The 13232-nt window shown below is 45.0% G+C and overlaps 1 protein-coding gene across 2 annotated transcripts in view; it reads left to right on the top strand.

The window, feature by feature from the left end:
• Positions 1 to 799: 799 nt before the first annotated feature.
• The window catches only part of SKAP1 (src kinase associated phosphoprotein 1), a 153990-nt gene continuing 141557 nt past the window's right edge, over positions 800 to 13232 (top strand). The window contains exons 1-2 of one of the 2 annotated variants that reach the window (XM_054801586.1): positions 800 to 889; positions 6942 to 7047. In XM_054801586.1, the coding sequence (XP_054657561.1) occupies positions 7011 to 7047 (37 nt within the window). In that variant the 5' untranslated portion in view covers positions 800 to 889; positions 6942 to 7010. The remainder of the gene's footprint in view (positions 890 to 6941; positions 7048 to 13232) is intronic. The other variant, XM_054801585.1, reaches the window with a different exon arrangement.

A 13232-nucleotide genomic window follows, 5' to 3' on the forward strand; every position in this document is an offset into this window, starting at 1 on the left:
TGATGAGCTTCAGTTAAAGACGACTGTCTTTAGAGTTGTCAATATTGAGCCTAAAATTTGGAAATGCAAGAATGAAAAATAATAGTGGTGTCCTCACAGTCAGCTTGCGCTAATTCATTTATATAGCAGAGGAGCAGATGTAGGGCTGTGGGTTAATCTAATGCAATGCCATTTCTGTTTTGTAGAGTGCAGTTTGCATTTATTGCCTGTCATAAAGCAAGTTAAAGCGCGCAACCCTGTTATTTCTCTGGGCAAGACATAGAAATATGAATGGCTATTGCAATCCAGCCCTCTTCCTATGCAGGAAGAGGGGAAGTTTTACTGCAGGACAGCCAAGTACCATTCTCTTCCCCTGCGCATCAGAGGAAGGAGCCTGCTTTTGCCTGGAACAGCTCCAATCCCAAGTCCCGGGGTGCCAGGCACAGGCAGAGGCACGGGAGGTGAAATCAACGGCCACGCAGCCTCAGAGAGCTCCTGGCTCTGCTCTGCCCACAGGTGTGCTGAGTTGGGGGAGATGACCTCCTAACTGCCCCAGGATTAAGAATGAGATTAAAATGCTAATGCAGGAGCACAGGTTCAGCTGTGCTGCTGCTGGGATAGGGTCAGGCACTTTTGCAGTTTGTTGGCTGCGAGCATGGAGGGTGCTCTGTGGTGCTGGGCTTCCTGGCTGCCTGCAAGGAGGTAGGTTGAGCTGACTGGGGCTGTACTAGAGAGGAGGCATCTGAGTGGAGCCCAGCAGTTCCTCCTACCTTTTTTGGGGTGTCCCCACCCTCCCTGCTTCCTTTGTCCCTGCCCCTGAGGGGCATGAGCTGTAGCAGCAGGTTTGACTCTTGTGGAAAGGAGGTGGTTGGTATCATGATCCCAGAGGAGATTCAGAGGCTCCTGGAAGGTAACCACGAATTCCTCCTTGCTCCCTTTCTGCTTTATGGGGGAAAATCTGCTGTGGTTGCAGGGGAAGAAACTGAAAAGCTTTTTGCACCTTGCTGTGTTGAGTGCGAGAGAGGAGCAGAAGGACCTACATCTTCTCTAAAGCTGATGGTTTTGGGGTCCTCAGGTTATGTATACCTTCCCTGTCTCTAACTCCAGTGAGAGTGCAGGGGATGTGGCTGCCTGTCCTGGTGTTTTTGGGACTGTCCTCATGTTGCTCAGGAGCTGGAGGTGGGTCTATGCCTGTGTCAGGGGTGGGGAAGCTCTCTGGTGGTCCCAGACTCTGTGTAAGAGAGTGTAAGCAAGATGAGTGGGGTGCCTTCTGGCATGGTCAAAAGATGTCCCTACTGAGTGCTTTCAGTTAAGGCGTTGAGTGGCTCCACTGGTGAGATGAGGGGGTGGGTGCAAAGGGTAAAAGAAGCTTGTGTGCCGCAGCGAGCCCTCAGCAGGCTTTTGTGGCTGTAATAGTGGTGTCTCCTGGCTTTAGATGTTGTGTAACTGTTATGTGTTGCACTGGGGATGTGGCGAGCAAGCTCGGTGGGGTGCATCCTCAGAAAAGCTTCAACCCCATTGAAAATGGGGGTACAGCTGAGAGCAGCGCTGGCTTCAAGCCCCGCTTCTGCTTGATAACTTGGATGTGACCTCCTGAGGTCTCAGCATCTGAGTGAACGAGCTGTGCTGAGAGCTGGCAGCATTTACTCCTCTGTGTGTGTAAGATGGCAGGTGGGAGGCTCCTAAAGCTGTTTTGCCTGGATTTCTTCGCTAACTTGAACTGTTACACCTCCACTCATTGAAGTGGTGGGTCAGCCAAGCAGAAACAATGTTAAACTCTTCTATCAAAACCTGCTTCACAGACCAGTCCTATAGGGCCCTTTGCAACCATTGCTGGCCCCGTGGCGTGGTAGGCAAAGGCTTGGTGAGAGAAGCGCTGTGCAGAGGTGACCATGTCAATAAATTCCCCGTAAATAAAACTTCAGCAGCGTTGCAGGCTGGAGCAACGGCGTTAGCCCCTTGCCGAACAACACGCACACGTGTTAGCGACACATCCTGCTGTTGCAGACGTGGGCGGCGGGGAAGGAGTCGTTAGCATCTTGCCGCTCGGAGCGGTTGTGTTCGGGGCTGGTCCCTGCTGCCGCAAAGCTTTGTGACCTTTTGTTTCCTGTTGCGATGGCTCCCGGCAGCACCGAGCACTCGCCCCGTCCCCTCCGAGATGAGGGATAACTTCCAGCCCTGGGATCTGTCAGTCTGAGAGGGAGCGTGCAGCCTCCAAGCCCGTCAAAGCTCTCTTCCAAATGCTTTCTGTCTTCCCCCAGATGTAGGTGTAAATTTTCTCCTCTGTTTTTTAATCATGGGGGCTTCAGCGAAGTTCACCCTTTCACGTTTTTGATGTGCAGCACTTTATTGTTCAGTGCTGACACTTTTGTAAACAACTCATTTCTGCACCTGCCACCTTCCTTTAACTTAGATTATTTTCTTGTTAGCTGACTGTTTTTAATTGAAGGCTTCAGATCTCCTTCTAAAGCACAGCCTTTGTTTGCTGACAGGTATAGCAGGCTATGAATGGAGATTAATTGCATGTCACATACCTCTGTATCAAACTTGCTGTGTCTTAACAATCTATACGGTCTTGAGGCCTTCCAGTGGCTGAGGAGGTTTCTAGCTGCGCAGGCTGGAAATGAAGGAGCTGAAGCTATTGCAGTGTTTGCAAACTGCATTGCCATAAGAATTCTTGTATTTAAAATAAAAAATATAAATAGAGGAGGAAACGTACTGATGTCTGCTTCCTTGTACTAGTTTGGTCCGTAATGCAGGACTGTTTATGTGATGCACAGAAGCAGGTAGTCAAAGTCTTGCTAGTAACAGTTGTGTTAGTATCGTGTAAGGCATCTCTGAGGTTGCGGTGGTTGAAAGCCAACACAATATGGCTATTGTCTTTACATTGCAATCCTGCAATGCTTATGAATGCTTGTTATTTTCAGCTTATGAGTAGATGTGGTTACAACAATTATTACTTTAAATTACATCTTGCAAATAAGCAATCCAAGTTTCATTAACGCTGTGGTGTCAGTTAATTACACAGAGTTTTACTTTTGGCTCAGTTGGCTCCCTTTTAAAACTAAATATCCTTTTGCTTAGGGGTATTTCATGTTTGCTTAGCACAAATTTCTTCTGAAGGCTGAAACAGTGGTTCTAAAAAATGTGATGCATCTCTGACAAACCCAGGGCTTCTGTTTTTGTTTGCAGAAGCAAAGGCAGTCTGGCAGTCTGATTATCTTCGCCTGCCTTGCTCCATCCTCTTCGTTTCAGGCGGTAGGTCTGGAAAGCCGTTTTCTTGCTGGAGTTTGGGCAACAGGAAGGACAGAGCAGGTGCTGCATGGGGAGGCTGTGACTGCACCTGCACAGCCTAATGAAGCTGGTAGCTGCTAATTGCAAGGCAAGCAGCCTCAATGCTGGTTTAAAAATAAACAATAAAATGCTCTGGCTTGTGAGGGCTAATAAGCCACAGTCAGCATTGATGTAGCATCATGAATAGCTCTGGAATATAAATATCGGGGGAATTCAGGGTTGAGACTTGGTGGCTGTTCTCTGTTCCCCTGTTGACCATTGCATAGTAGAGAATGTCCCACTGCAGGAGGATGGATGGATGGATGAAGATTGCTTCAGTTCTCAAGGTTTTCTCTGACTCAGCCTCACTAAAGCAGGAAGGCTCATCTGAAAAATGTTGTTTCACAATTAAACCATCCTTTCTTGAGCTTGCAGAAAAGTCGAGAAATGCTGTGTGCAATAGTTCATGTCTCTTATTTTGACAACTAGCCTTCTAAACCCTGGGCTGTCTTGGGATGTGTCCTGGAAATATTAATGCAGTTTCAGGGAAGCTCAAGGTATCTGTGCTCTCTGTGTTGATAGGTGTCTTAAACTTTTTTAAACTAATTTTTCCCAGCCAGCTGGGCTGATAAACTGCAGGAGGGATTGTGTGAAGCATCAAATAAGTGTTGGAGCAGACTAGTTGGCTCAGCGTTATCTTGTATAGCTAGAATGTTGTGATTCTGCGGGACTAGTTCCTCTGCACGTGGAGTGTAGGATTTCTGTTGGCGGCCTTCTGATGGCAGAGGAATAGAAAAGAGGAAAAAAAAGTAAATGTATGTGCATGGAGAGAATACACATGGCATCTTAATACCTTTCAGCTCTGCTCATTGAGTGCTGATTAACTCCTAGAATTTAGTGCTGCCATTAAAAGGTTATTTACTACCTGGACTTCAGTGGTTGTGACATAATTCTTATGATGCTGTGCATCTCCTGCAGGATTAAAGTGGATAACTGCAATTGCTTCTAGAAACTCCCCTGAAACACTTGATGAAATGTCAACTATTTTTTTTTCCCTCTTACCTTTTTAGCTGCAGGAAATGAAAAGGAGAGTCCTGTAAACTTTCAGAGTGGATCGCAGAGAGCAATCTATAAACATCAAGAATATAATGTTACCGACAAGCAGTAAAACTAACATTAGGGTGATTTACTCTAGAGCTGCTTACATATTGCTCTTCCTGATCCACTTTGAGAGTTTATGGTTAGGCTTTCTTTTTCATTTCCTGGTGCTATAAACATAGTGGCTGGCTCTGAAAGGGGCTCTGCCTGGTTTGCAGAAGTGACCCTAGTTCTACCATAACTTATCCAGCAGCTGATCTATGCTGACATCCCAGTAAGTAAATACCGTATTAGAGCTAATCGCATACTCATGGAGCTAATCTGCGCTTAAAAATGACAGAGGGATGCAGCTGATATTTGCACTAGTTCTGGGAGCAGTTTGTTTTTCTTGCTCGTTCTTTCACTGTGGAAATCCAGCCTGTATGTAGTTTCTCTTGCTGACCCATTTCTACTGTGCTGGTTTTATGCTGGTTTGTATATAATAAATTGTCCCCTTAGTCTCATCTGTTTTTAAGCCGTAAGCTCCTCGGAGCAAGATATATCCTTTGTGCTTACATATATGTACTTGGGTACTTTTAATGTAATTTGTAAGTGGTGTAAGCCTCAGCCTTGTTATGCTTGTCATAAGCTGGTACCGTATCTTAGATGTACAGTTAAAACTGCATAGAGATGTACTGAGAATGAAACTTAGTTTAAGGATTACAGGATTTGCCTGGGATTTAAAAAGCTTCACTCAGCTGCTCTGGCAAAGCCTTTGTGTTATCCCAGGCAGGCCACCCAGGGCTAAATTATTAGTGGTGAATTGATATCAATAGGCACATTGGCCCAACACCTCTATGCTCCCAGAGCTCCCAAAACTGCTGCTGGACGTAGGTGTGGGTTTGAGAGCGATGCTGTGAATTTGCGTTACCGCCCATCTGCTGAGATGGGTCAACTGTGCATCCCCACATCAGAGGGGTTGTGCTCGGACGCTTCGATATCTCAGTGCTGTATTCGGGCTTTAAGCTCCATGTCTCGGCTATGGAGTGGTGGCCACAGGAGATGTGACACAGCTGGCTCAGACCTGGTTCTCATGGGTCAGGAACCCTCCTGGTAGGAGGAAAGGCAGGAAGACAGAGGAAGGAGCTAGTGAGGACCTGGAGGAGTCTGCGTTTGGCTGAAATGTGCTTGTTAATGAGTGCTCCCATGGAAGCTGGTGCTTTCAGCTGAATAAATCCAGAAAGGAGAACTGGACTGTTACGGGGATGAGTGTTATGATCTGGTTGCCCACAGCAGCCTGGGAAGGAGCAGTGAGGAGCTGGGTCCTGCCCATCTGTCACTCTGAAGAGGACCCTGTTCCTGGGGGATGCCCAAGCATCGCTCTTGTTCGCCTCCATCTCCTTCCTTATCCTCTTCACTTTAAAGAGCTCCTTTTTTTTTTTTTCCCCTCCCCCCAAGTGCTAAGCCTTTCTCTAGTGTGTCATGAGCAGGCAACAAAAAGAAATGAGGACTTGTGATTTTGATGGAAAAAGGTATTAATTTCTGTTGTGGCATTTTGATCTTGAGATGTGCTTGCAGGTGGAGGAGCTGTGCAGGTTCCTGGGGTGTGCTAAACAGTGCTGGCTGTTGTACCGGCAGCTGAAGCATAAGGAGCTGAAAGTCTTGCAAGCAGGATATTAAACTGACATTAGTGTCACAGTATGGGGCGTGAGTTAAAGGTTGGAGAGGCCTGTGGATGTACAACACATAGCTTGGAAGCTAATCTTTTCTCTGCTAGAGGAAACTAGTAGTAATACTGCTGAAGTGCAAGGATGATATTCTCCTATACGGAGCAGGTGTGACTGGAACTGTTTTGATTTCCATGAGGTTTCTGTGAAGACCATAAATATTTATGCAAATAGAAGACAATCTTTTTATCTTCCAATTCAGGTTAAACTTCTGCATATAGGTGTGGTTTTGAGGTGAGAGAATATTTACTTTTGTCTAGCTGTCTGAGCAAGCACAGGGTGTAGGATTCAGCGATAACCTTGCAGGAGAACCCATGTTGCGATACAAGCGCACGTAGGCTGGTGCAGAACCAACCTGTTGTTCAGTGCTTGTCCTGCACGAAGATCATCCTTGTGAAACCCACAGGTTAGGGTTTCCTGGAAGTGTCAGTGGATAATTTGCACTGGTGTTTTAAATGCGCTTTGGATCCTCCGAGTGGGATAACCACTTTTTCTGTGTCCTTAATGCCAAAAGCCTGTCACAGCAGCAGTGTTTTAGGGTTTGGGGCAGCAAAGAGGCAGGTGGAATTGCACTTTAGTCCAATAGACCTATCAATGTTTCACCTTCCTCTTATCTTTTTCTGCTTGGTGGCTTCTTTGCAGTTGCTTATTTGCCTTATACCACTGTAACTAGAGAGAAGCTCTGTAATTGCGTGCAATATTTAGATCATCTTCTCTCTGCAAGCATTTCAATGCCTTAACTTCTCCAAATGATTTCTTCAGACTGACTTGTGTCTCCAGATCAGACTGCTTGGTATGGTGCCTCGAGGGCTTCCCAGTGCACAGCCAGGTCCAGGTTTCTTAGCCAAGAACAGGTTAGTTTTAACCTGTAATTCTCTTTCCCAGATGTTGAAGGCTACCTGGCAGATGGACTGCAGAATGAAAACTTGAGTGCTAAAGCAAGGGACCAGAGGGATGCAATTCTCTTTGGCTTCCAGCAAGTCAAAGCCAGGTTTGTGTTGTCTGCATTACTTACTAATGGAAGTGCTTCGGAATACCATCATGCCTTGGGGTACCACATGCTGTATTTGACTAGCCGGACCATGCTTTGGAAGTTAATGGACATTCAGGGCTTGCTATAATGTGAGTGTGCACCGCACACTGGTTTGTACACTCTCCTATTTAACCAGTTATGGTTGTCTGCAAAGTTGTCATTATTTGTTTGGAATTTTTGTGTTTGAATGTAAAAAAAAAAAAAGCCTTGGGCTGTGCCTGTACAGCTCTTTGCATATGGGTCTGATCCTGTTCTTCCTTCTCCCTTGTGCTAGAGAGGATTTTGATGGATTTTTTTCCCACACTTTGACAGTTAGACATGTGGGTACATCAATGCAGTGAGCAAGGTGCATGCTGCTGGCTTGCTGCTGCAAGTATCTATTTCAGGAGTGGCACCTGAACTCAAATATGCATTGCCTGGACTTTGATACAGTAAAACACAATGAAGAGGACTTCTTGAGTTAAGACCTGGGTCTGAACTGGATTCCAAAATCTCATGTCCTTGGGACTGTTCAAGTCCTGCGTGAGAACAGGAGCTGCATCATTCGGATGAGTGAGTGAAGCAAACAAAGGTTGCCCTATTGCACTAGGGGAAAATTGAGGAACATAAACAGCAAACGGGTTGCTGGAGGCTTAAATAAAACTTTCAGCTTCAGCTGTGTTATAATTTTGGCTGGAAATGTGATCCAGACCTTGCTGTTAATGCTCTAGTTATAAGATATGAGTTGTGTCACTTGAAGTTAAGACCTGACAATAAAACTCGGGGTGGCTGACTGATCTAAGCATCCAGTTTAAATAAAACTGCTGTTGAGTCCCTGAGAAGCGGAGAATTTTATCCTTTGGAAGGGCACAGCCAGACTCTATTCCCTGCAGTCCCGCTGAAGAACTTTGCAAGATGCCCTGCTGTATCTTAATCGATCTTTCCTGCTGGCTAATTAAGCATCAGTTTTACTCAGCAACACGGGACTGTGTAATTATCAGCCTGGGTTGTCCTGAATAATTGAAACAAGCTGAACGCAGAAGATGGAAGCCTTTGGAAAATGGGGCTGTAGCATATCTAATGGAAGAATGGTGTGTGTGTGTGTGTAGCAGCATCCTGCAATATTGCAGAAGAAAGGGCTTGATTGCACGTTTATAATGGGTTGGCGTGGTTTCTCTGAAAAATTTCCACTCCTTGGCAGCTATTGATCTTGGATGGAAAGAGTTAAGTAAGCAGAATTCTGAACCTGAAGTCTTCAGACATCAAGTCAAGCTTTCTTTTTTCCAACTGTCCTGCGAGCATGCGACTTTAAAAGTGACAACTCTTTATCTTCTTGTAATGCAACTCTCGATCTGTTTTTTAGTGAATTAAAAATAGCATGGAACTTGATAAATGTGTGAGGCACTTGGCGAACTTGGAAACGCTGGATCGTTCTTGCTTCCTGAGATGGCCTGTCTTCGTGTGCTATTAGAGTTGTGAATGGCACTTGAGCAGCAGGGAAGGATGCTGCTGTGACCATCATCCCATGGACCTCTGGCTTTGCAGAGGTTGTGTGTGGTTTTGGTGACTTGCTTGAGAAGGAGCAGCCTTCAGGGTCCTGGGGCAAACATTGATGCTGTGACACAGAACTCAACCTTGGCTCTTAGCTCTTTCTCAGTGCAAGAATACAATTTGGGGATAAAGCTTTTAGAACAAAGCCATCTCAAAAAAGCAGGAGGCTTCATGAAGCAGCCTTTGTGTCAGGAGGAGAGGTGATATGCAAATTCCTCCTGGATGCTCAGGTTCAGGGCCTCGGTCCTGTTGCTTATTGAAATAAATTGCAGGTACTTCTGGAGGGGAAAGTGAGACCCTTGAGCAAAGACTGCAGGGCGCTGCTGATTTCCTACTTATGTTTTATTGCTTGGTGGCATTTGGAAAGGGTGAGAAGAACAGAGCATACAGATGTCCTTGTTCTGACCTGAGCCATTAATGCAATGATTTGTGGTGGGAGATTACTGTAACGATGACTGTATCTTTTTATTTGAAAGGATCTAAGAAGGTCTTGCTCTTGGGGATGAGACGCAGCTTTGTCTCTTTGGGGAGTTTCCTGTGGCTTTTGTGGCGGGTGTTCAGGAAATCATCCGCCGTCGTCTTCAGGAAGCGCCTGCCTCCCCCCAGCAGCCCCGCTCCCCGCGTTTCACCTCTGCGGGCTGAAACACAACGCGGCGTGTAGGGTTTCATTATTTGGGTTCATAATGGACATAAGTAAACTGCTCAACTACTGGGGAGAGACATGCGCGTCTCTGAAAGGGAAGAGCTTCATCTAGTATGATTATCCTGAGCCAGTCTCAATAGCTGTTCCTGTAACTTGGCCGTCAGGTCTTTATATCGCTGCTCTCCCCATGGCCTCATAACGTTCCCCCTCCAGGAGGTTCGCTGATGACTATAATGTGAACAAGTGGTTGGGCTTTATGTCTCCATGTGCTACCTGTGAGGATATATTGTTCCCGTCTTGCCGCAAGAAGTGCGGTAGGTAGGGAGTGGATGGTGTTTGCAGGTTATAATTTTTTTTCTAAGGCAGTCTGGGGTATTTTTGCTTGAGGAGCTGTGTCAGAGGTGTTGCAGGCGGCGGCTGTGGGGAGGCTGTCACCATACGGCTGAGTTATGAGTCCCCGTACCATTTTACTTTCAGAATTCATTTGGTTATTTAAAGTGCACTGTTGTGTTGAAACAGGTCTCTCTTTCTCTTTTTTTCCCTCCTTACTAAGTCAGATCCTATTCCACTTCCTAATCTCTTAGATCTAAATCCTGGCTTGGCAATTTTTTCCTAATCATCTCTTTGGTTCTGTTGATTAATTTTTTTTTTAAAAAATTGCTTTCTCTAATTACTTTGCATGGCATCCAGGAAAACAAGCCACAGAACACAACTGGAGGCTTGGTCCCCAGGAATTATCTGGGTGAGGGATGAGGCTCTCGCAGCACAGTAGCGTACACAGCTACCTGTGTCCTGACCGTAGGCTGAGGACTCTGCTCTAGTCCTGAACGGAAGAACAAAGTGTTTGTAATGGATAAAAAAAACCCGCTTAGAAAGCAGTTCTGGTTTAGGGGAGGGTAGGTGGAGGATGTGGTGCTGGGGCAGGGTTTTGCTTGTCTTCCAGAAGCCCCAAAGGTTGCCAGTTGCTTCTGTTTTAGGTCCGTTGGTGCTGGGGGTTTGTTTCGAGTTGTTCCTCAGGAGCGTCGCTGCTGTTTCTTGTGCCCTAACAAAGGCGGCTGCAGAGCTAGCAGCAGATGTCCGACACCTGGGATGAATCGGATACATGACTCCGCTCAGGAACACAAGCCCATTCTTGTCCTTTGGCAAGAGCAGTAACAAAAAAACTCCGTCGTCTTGCTGTTAAATGACCTCACCTCAGCATTTTGACATTTCTAGAGCAGTTACAATGGCAGGGGGTGAGATGGGGAGAATGGGATTTATTTAAAAATATGGAGATAAATAGTTCCTCCATCTCCTTGGAGTCAGCTAGTCATTTAAACTCCCTGTAGGAAAGCAAGTTTGCATTGATGGAAACAAATTCTTAGTATTTTTTTTTTCCCTGAGGCGAAATGTAATAGTGCTAAAAGGAGAGCAAGGTGGACCTGTTGTATATCAAAGCAGAAATGAAGAGAAAGGGGCTTAATTAATGTTGAGTTTCTTGCATACACCCACTAGGAAATCCAAAATAGACACTGAAACTCTACCTTTAATTTGCTCCTCTGTGACTACAACCCTGACGTGAACCCGAGGTCCAATCCTGCCACTCATAACTAATACACGGGACCATTTTTTGACATTCTTACCAGCAGCAGGAGCTCCACCATAGACCAGGCCCTTCACCTCTGGATAACAAGCCCCAAAACCTCATTTTACTGCCTGGTCATCTAATCCTCCTTAAAGTTTATGGCAATATTCCCAATGCTACTACTGTGCTATCAGTGAGAAAAAGTCTGCATGTGGTCTTTCAACTCTGCAATGAAATTTCTCACGTATCGGACATCTCCAGGTGATGTCCTGGCCTGCTAAAGAGAACCTGCCAAAACCCAAAGTCTTTCCTGGACCTCCGCAGTCGCTGTACTGCCCTGCTGGCATCTGCAGTGTTGCAAATGTTTTAATCTGAGCTGCAAAAATTCTTGTTTTCGGGGACCAAACTCTGGTAATGCCATCGCCTAATTCCTTCTGGGTGCTTTGCTACATCTGGCCCCAACAGCGTTACTGTCAGTAAGAAACCCTGCACTTGCTACTTGAGCTGAAACAGGATGTTTTGACCCCAAATGGAAGTGTAAGGGTAAAGACAGCACGGTGTGACTGCCTCTGGTTTGGGCATCCTTGGGCTTGTGCTACAAATCTTGCAAGCTGTAGCACGTGGTTCGTGCATGCTGTCACAAACCAATAGGCTACTGGTTTTATTGGTTTATGGGTGTAGCTGAACTGTAGATACTTTAACACCAGAGGAACTTCGCCTAATTATTGGGTTGAACTTGATCCTTTCTATGGCATGGTATTACAGTAGAACTGTAAAAAGATTCACTAATGGAATACATCCAAAATTTTGTCTAAAGCAGCATGTTTGGCCTGTTCCAATAAACTTCTAACCGTATTAACTACATTTATTACTTCAATTTTCAACTTTATTTTAAAGTTTTAAAGATTGAAATTAAAGAAAATGCAATTTCAGGGTGATTTTGCTTCATTAGTGTAAATGCACTGCCTGTAATTCCTACCAATATTAAACTCATTATGCTGAATAACGTGTGATACCAAGATAAAAAGGAATTTAAGAATGTGACCTGATGGGCAGATAATTGAGCTCAGCACATTAAAGCTAGGGCTGGACTATTGCCCCACCACATTGTCTTTAATTAGGCAAAGTGCTGTTCTCCTCCTCCATGTTCTTCAGAGAGCTGAAATTCATTTGCTCAGCAAGGAAACTATCTTGCTGAGCAGGATTTCGTTCACACTTTGGCTATTAAATACAGATTTGTTCTGCAAAAAATAAAAGCAAGTTCCTGTCATTTCAGAAACATGTAACAGTTTCTGGATTTGCATTTTTCGATCCTAAAAACAAGCTCCTTGAGTTGGTTTTTTCCTTTGTGCAGGGGAGATGTGGTCCTGCTCGGCCTCTCACCACCCTGCACCAGTACATCTGTGCCTGGGTGTGTGTGAGCACAGGCTTTCCTTTTAGTTTTCAACAGTCAAGTTTAATACAGACCATGGTGATTATTTCTTTTTAAAGTCTGGTAAAGGTTCTGTTAGGATGTTCCCAATTTATTCTGTAATCTCAGTAGGGGATTTCCCCCCCCCCCCTTTTGGGGAGTGCTGACGAAGGAATTCTCTTGTGTTAATATATGGTGTGGCAGGGGCACAAATTCAATTCAGCTGTTATCGTATTCTACCTGCTTTTATACCTGGGGTGAATGTGGCCATTCTCTCTGCCAGTAATGCAGTTTGGTGCCTTCTGGGTTAGACTCCTTTCAGTAATTTGCATCATTTTCCATTCCAGCTGATAAAATTACTCCTGTTTCCCCATCCATTTCCTTGTGAATGCATTGTTAATCTGAAACCTGAGGACTGTAAATGATTGAAATTGTGTAACCAGAGTCTTTGCATAGCTGCTGCTGCTTCTGTAACATTTAACCGAGAAATGCATTTGAAGTGGTTTGTAACCGACTTTGCTAATGGTGAGCTCCCCAATCCCATTTTCGTCTTTTTTTTTCCTGCTTGAAATCTTGTACAACATTGATTTTTAATTTTTTTTTGCAAACATTAAAAACCAACAAATACCGTGCACCAAACAAATTAGACTGTCTTGAAATATCTAATTTAATAACATCTGTGGTGATATTAGTGTTCTTAATTGGACAGGAAAATACAGGAAATTTCATTGAAACCTGACTTTATTTTATGGTTCCTGCTGAAATTGAGTCTGAGAGGAAAGTGGGGTTTAGACTTTTATAGACTTTAGAGCTGCAAAGAGACTATTATAACCATCAAGTTTGACCCCCCTGCATGATACAGATGGAAAGATTTCAAACAGCCATTTTTTGCTTCTAGCCCCAAATGGATCTGGTTTGATCCTTCAGCTCGGGGACTTGCTGCAAGCAGTGGATGCTGGTCAGCAAACTCAGGTTGAGGATGGGAGGAGTGGGTG

Source organism: Grus americana, chromosome 22 (genome assembly GCF_028858705.1).
Source record: "Grus americana isolate bGruAme1 chromosome 22, bGruAme1.mat, whole genome shotgun sequence".
NCBI classification, from domain to species: domain Eukaryota; kingdom Metazoa; phylum Chordata; class Aves; order Gruiformes; family Gruidae; genus Grus; species Grus americana.